This window comes from Phodopus roborovskii, unplaced genomic scaffold (genome assembly GCF_943737965.1).
Source record: "Phodopus roborovskii unplaced genomic scaffold, PHOROB, whole genome shotgun sequence".
In the NCBI taxonomy this organism is placed as follows: Eukaryota; Metazoa; Chordata; class Mammalia; order Rodentia; family Cricetidae; genus Phodopus; species Phodopus roborovskii.
In genome coordinates this window covers 16,789,684-16,795,975 of record NW_026126517.1, presented here as the reverse complement: position 1 = coordinate 16,795,975, position 6,292 = coordinate 16,789,684, and the positions used below count along the sequence as shown (strand labels likewise).

At 34.7% G+C, this 6,292-nt stretch overlaps 1 protein-coding gene across 1 annotated transcript; it reads right to left on the bottom strand.

Annotated features, from left to right (window-relative positions):
• Positions 1-1,381: 1,381 nt before the first annotated feature.
• On the bottom strand, positions 1,382-5,301 carry LOC127231561 (olfactory receptor 8B3). Its single transcript, XM_051197167.1, has 2 exons — positions 5,273-5,301; positions 1,382-2,321 (listed from the first exon to the last, which is right to left on the bottom strand). The coding sequence occupies exon 2, from the start codon at positions 2,318-2,320 to the stop codon at positions 1,382-1,384; it is 939 nt and encodes a 312-aa protein (XP_051053124.1). The 5' UTR covers position 2,321; positions 5,273-5,301.
• Between the last annotated feature and the right edge of the window lie 991 nt (positions 5,302-6,292).

Genomic DNA, 6,292 nt, shown 5'->3' with positions numbered 1-6,292 from the left:
TGTTCTGAAATATTTCTTCCACCTTGACTTTCAACAGTCATTCACTACTGTGTGTCCTGAAGTTGAATCCTTTCTTCTTCATACCTCATAATATGTCCATAATGTTTTCCCTCAATCTTGAAACTCTGTTAAGCTACTTTCATCATGAATGATAAGCAATGCCAATGTTTCATGAGTAAAGGAGAGAAATCATAGTAACTAAAGATTAAAAATGCAACACAAAATGGGGTCAAAGTGCAGTTTAACTTTTCACTGGTGATTCTCTACTTTGAGATCTGGTAGTTTTGCACGGTTGTGTCTCTTGCACCTGCATAGAACGTGCTCTTTCTCTTTTGTGGCTCCATTATCATAATAAAAACAGGATGAAAACTTTCCAAATGTTTTCTACAAATAACTGTGTCTCTAACTTGAATCAGTCATCCCAGAACTACTCTTTGCCACATCCATCGTTTTTCCCAAGAAAAGTGACCTCCAATGAAATATCTTTCTTCAACAAAAAGTGATTTAACTCTTTCCCCAAGTCAGTGTATAATGTGAAGTTTTTATTATTGGAAATAGATTATTCTCCCATATAATACTTCCAAACCACAGCCTTCCCTACCTCCACTCCTCTCAGCTCTGCTCACCTTGATGCAATTCTTTTATGGATTTATAGAACAAAAAGAAACAAAAATACAGTCAAATAATAAGGTAGAAATGTTATAGTCATTTTAGTGAACTTCAACTTTTAAAACAAAGAAGTTAAATTATTAAGTAGAAATATTACTTTACTCTTTCTTTAATGAATTTGCAAAAAAAAAATGAATTTTGATGACTATGGTTGTTCTTGATTTTTGCTGTAAGTAGCTGTGTGAGAAAATGCAACCTGTCAATCTCTTTAAGTTTCAGAGACCTGTTTATAAAATAGACATATATTCACATTCTAATAGGCATTGTTTTATCTCTGTAAGACAATTATAATACATCTGCAAGACTATGTATTGTACAAAATTTACATTTGCAAGGTATACTGCATTTGACTCCAAGAGGAAAGATGTGTGTCATTTCAGTTCTGGTATTTGAAAATAACATATTCTTTCCTCATAAAGAAATTATGAAGAATGGTACAGACAGAATGTCCAATGTGGAATTCATTTAAAGTGAAAATAAAAACTGCCCTCAATGAAATGATGGCAATCTACTGTATTATAATCAATGTCAGATTCATTCATTGTTTCTAAATAAAAGGTTTATAATTAAAGTAAAAAATAAAATATTCACTTATCACTATTCATAAGTAGGCAAAAGCTAAAAAGAACAATACTTATCAAAATATCTATGAACCCTATATAAAAGCTGTGACTAAAACATACATGAAATACTGAAAATCTCTATATTGTAACTATGTAAAAATTTTCTTCCTGTTTAGGATATTTCTTAAGGCAATTTTAACATCTTTGTTTCTCAAACTATATATTAATGGGTTTAACATTGGAACCACAATGGTATAAAAAATAGAAGAGATTTTTCCTTGATCAATTGATATAGCAGAAGAAGGTTTCAGGTACATAAACCCACATGATCCAAAGAACAGAGACACAGCAATTATATGGGAACTGCAGGTGCTAAAAGCCTTGGATCTGCCCACAATGGACCTTATTTGGAGGATGCTAGACAGGATGAAACCGTAAGAGACAAAAATAATGACACTGGGCAAAATTATGTCTTTGCCCCCTACTATGAAAATTTCTGTTTCATTGACATAAGTGCTGGTACAGGATAATTGCAGCAAAGGAAGGACATCACAGAAATAGTGGTTGATGGTGTTCCCATCACAGAAGGTCAGTCTGAGCATACAACCAGTGTGGATCATAGCATCAGAAAATCCCATCAAATATGAACCAAGCATAAGATAAGAACACACCCTTGGGGACATGGTAGTGTTATACAAGAGTGGATTGCAGATAGCTACATATCGATCATAGGCCATTGACATCAGTACATAACACTCAGAAATTATAAAAAAACAAAAGAAGTAGAGTTGGGACATACAGCCCATGTAAGAGATAAGATTTTTCTCTAGTATAAAATTCATCATCATTTTGGGTGTAATCACAGAAGAATAACAGAGATCTACAAAGGACAAATTAAAGAGGAAAAAATACATGGGGGTGTGTAGGTGAGCATTTAACACAATTAAAATTATCAAAGTCAAATTTCCCAATACTGTGATCATATACATTACCAGAAACAGTAAGAAAAGAGGCATTTGGAGGCTTGGCTGTTCTGTTAATCCCAAGAGAATGAATTCAGTCACGACAGAGACATTTGCCAGAACCATTCTCCTCTAAGAGAATTTGTGGATAGAAAATAATATAGAAAAGTTCTGAAGACAATATAGATCTTCTACAAGTAGCTTCTCCCAAACATATGAAGTATAAGATGACAATGTCTGAAAATGCTCAGCATGGAATTAAAAAATCCCTTGTTATATGCCTGTTATTCCAACACTTGAGAGGGAGACAGAAGAAACTCAGGCCTTCAAAGTTATCCTAGGCTATGTAGTAAGTTCAAGTTCAGCACAGGCTACAACAGACCCTGTGTCAAATTAAAAAAAAATCAATTGATAAATCTTTCATATGACATATTAATATATAATATTAGAGTCTTAAAAATTAAAAACAAAGATTATCATGAATTTCGCCATCAAAGATGATCCCATTGTTGCCATTTGCCAAATTCTAATGTAACTGTTAGAAAATCAGGGGAGAAGGATGAAGTGGCATTGGACAAGATAGGGTTGCCCTAATCTATTTGTTGTAGGTTTCTGGCTTGAAAGTACAATAGCAATTACTATCGTATTAACAGAAGCTGTGATTACCTGATAAAGATCCTCAAGTTTCTGCCTGGATGTTCCCTCACAGAAGAGGGTAGAGAGGATCAGAGATCACATAAAATTTCCAATATTCACTCAGTGATAAATTCTGAGATGTATGTAATTTTCCTCAGTTTTACATGGTATTTTGGGGTATAGACTATGTAAAGTGTTGAAGATTAACAAAAGGGGAACTCCACCTGTGTAGGTATGGGGAAGTTACCATCTATCTTGGGTTAAGACTTTCTTTCTGATATAGAGGTGTTGGGGTCATCCATACCCCTGTTAGTCATTCATGATGTAGTAAGTCCAGTAAACTCATGGATTCTTCAAATAGACTGTTAGAATCATTACTTTAGTCCAGTTTTCTTACCCTGTCTGAGCTAAGTAGCCATTTCTTCACATGTCCCTTAGAAAAGTTCATATAGCACCCACCTACCATGTCTTTAGTACTTTGCTTCTTCCCTATCACTGATATAAATTATAGAAACCTGTTGATGAGACACCAGATTGGACTCAGTAGATTTGGAAACATAAATACCAAATTTAAGAAAGGTTAAGGTACTGTCTGACATAAAGAAACTCATAAATGAGGAGTAGTGTGAGAAATGTCCATGGAGTTGAAAATTACTGCTAAAATCCCTGCCAGCTAAATGTTCTCTGCTCACCTTTAAGATGCTTCCACATTGAATTCTAGAGCTGAAAAAAAAAAAAAAAGGTGGTGTGGGGGGAAGAAAACTATGTATCCTGAAGCAATGCATGTTATATCAATGTAGGACCATTATGCCTATTATGCAAATATAAAAGGCAAGTCACTGATGAGGAAATACCTCATGGTATATTCTGAACTGCAATCTTAAGCAGTTAGTTTCACATAATTTGTAGAATATTTGTTGTTGGTGTCAGGAAGGAAATAAGTTCATGCGAACTCAAGTTTAAAATTTTCAGTTATGAAACAAAATTGGATCCTGATAGATTATGGTTAACATATGATATCATATACTTGGGAATTACTAATATAAGACATATTACTAATATACCTTCTCACTGAATATGTACACTCAAAATACACAAAATGCATCTGATAAAAAGGAAAGCATATTTCAATTAGCTTCATTGTTGAGTCATTTCACATTGAATATTTAAGTTAAAATATAATGTTCAAAATTTTAAATGTTAATGGTATGCCAATAAAGTTGTTAAGTAAACAGCATAGTAATTAGTATAAATCAATAGCTGAAATTATTAATTGAAAACTTACCCTTTTATGAGAGAAAATTTTGGTGTTTTCTCATAACTGAAATCCATTCCTATCATTCTAGAATTGTGATATTGGACTATGAGACTTCAATTCCCTTAATTTTAAAAAGGATACAGAATAAAAATAACCTCTCCTATTCCAGTATATCTTTTAGAGCTATTAGTCATAACATGTAAACTAATTATTAATCTTCTGATGAATCATAAGATATGTAGATAACCTTTCTAATTATTACAACTGACAGTTTATGAGATAACCTCCAATGGAAGAGGTCACATGCATTTAAAGCCTAATGTACTTTTTAATATGGGACAGGTAGATGCCGGGTTTTGGTCTGCCAAGAGAAGAGATGCTAGATATAGACAAAAAAAAAATGAAGCAATTGCATATATATATGTACTGGGCAATTGCATCTCTTTACATCCATGGGGACTCAATGTTTTAATCTGGTCTGGCCTTCTCTTCAGGGATTGTCCAAATCTTGAGCTTGAATGAACTTCATTCTCCCATTATATTTCATCTATTAAAGGATATTGGTAATGCTCCACAGAGTCTATCCTCATATATCCATATTACTTCATCAACGTTTCCTTTCCAGCATTATGTCAACATATTTTAGGTATGAACTAAAAAATCACTTTCAAGTTAGTTTTTGTTGTCGTTGGCTCTGTGTTTACAATGTTCTCGATCAAATTCCACTCCTTAAATATGTTCCTTTTATGGCTGGGTTACATGTCTAGCCCTCCAAGACAAGATTGCACTTTTTTAATTTAAAATAGTTTTGCTTTTTAAGAAACATTTTAATTCAAATATAAATACATCATCTTCTCCATTCCCTTTCTTTCTTCCAGTGCCTCCCCTTAAAATCTCCTTCATCTATCTCCTTCCACATTACACTCTCAGTCTCAAATTGGTAGCCACCTCTTGCCAGATTATTATTGTGTGTATATGTGTGTCTCACACATACATATATATGCACACATGTGTACACACACATACACACATATGTAAATACACATATAAGCACACACATATATGCACACATATATAATTACAATTTGCTGAGTCTTATTTATTGCTGACTAATTTGTCTTGGACAAATTAGAGGGCATGCAGAGAACTGAGACTTGGCACAGTGAGAGGCCAGAAAAGGCTACTGCTGAAGGTGCAGTAGCAGTTGAAGCTCCAAGATGGAAGTGATCTTACAGAGAATTTGAGGTTTTGCATTTTGGAAAGAGCACAGGAGAAGCTAAGGGTGAAGTGCAGTCTAGTTGCAGCACCAGTACCATGGGACAACTACTGCAGAAAGAAGTAGCCATGGAGTAAAGCATGCCTGAGCCTATCAGACAAGCCATGCATGCAGTAGAAAGACATTTAGAGGTACTCAAAAAAAAATTGTAAATGAATCTAAGTCTCCAGTAAGGACAAATTATTCTCGTTTCCATGAAGGAAATAGTCTAATGTGGTCAACCCTGCCATCAGGTTACTGGCTGCTTTTCTGTCAATTTGATGTAAGCTAGAACCTCCTGAGAAGTAATCTCAATTGCCTCAATGAGACTAGACTTTAGAAAATCATTTAGGACAGTGGTTCTCAACTTTCCTAATGCTGTAACCCTTTAATACAGTTCCTCATGCTCATGTTACAGTGATTCCCAACCATAAAAGCATTTTGTCCCACCTGACTATACAGGGGCTCACATAGACTGAACCAACAACCAGGAAGTCTGCATGGGACTGACCTAGGCTCTCTGCATATATGTGGCAGTTGTATACATTCGTACTCTTGTAGAACTCCCAACAGTCAGAACAGTGCCTGTCTCCAACACTTTTACTGGATTTTTGACCGTACTTCTCATACTGAGTCATCTTGCCCAGACTTAATACATAGTAAAGTGCCTAATCTTACTGAAACTTGATATGCCATTTGTTTGTTTGTTTTGTTTTGGTTTGGTTTTGTTTTTTGGACACTCATGGAAGACCTGCCCTTTCCTAAACAGAAATGAGGGAGGAGTGGATTAAGATCTGGGAACAAGGAGGGTGTGTGTGTGTGGGGGGGGTGGCTAAGAGGAGAGGAAGAAGGGGAAACTTTGGCTTGGCTGTAAAATAAGTAAATAATAAGTAAATAAATAAATAAATAAATCTGTGTCTATAAGATAAACTATAACCTTGACATCACA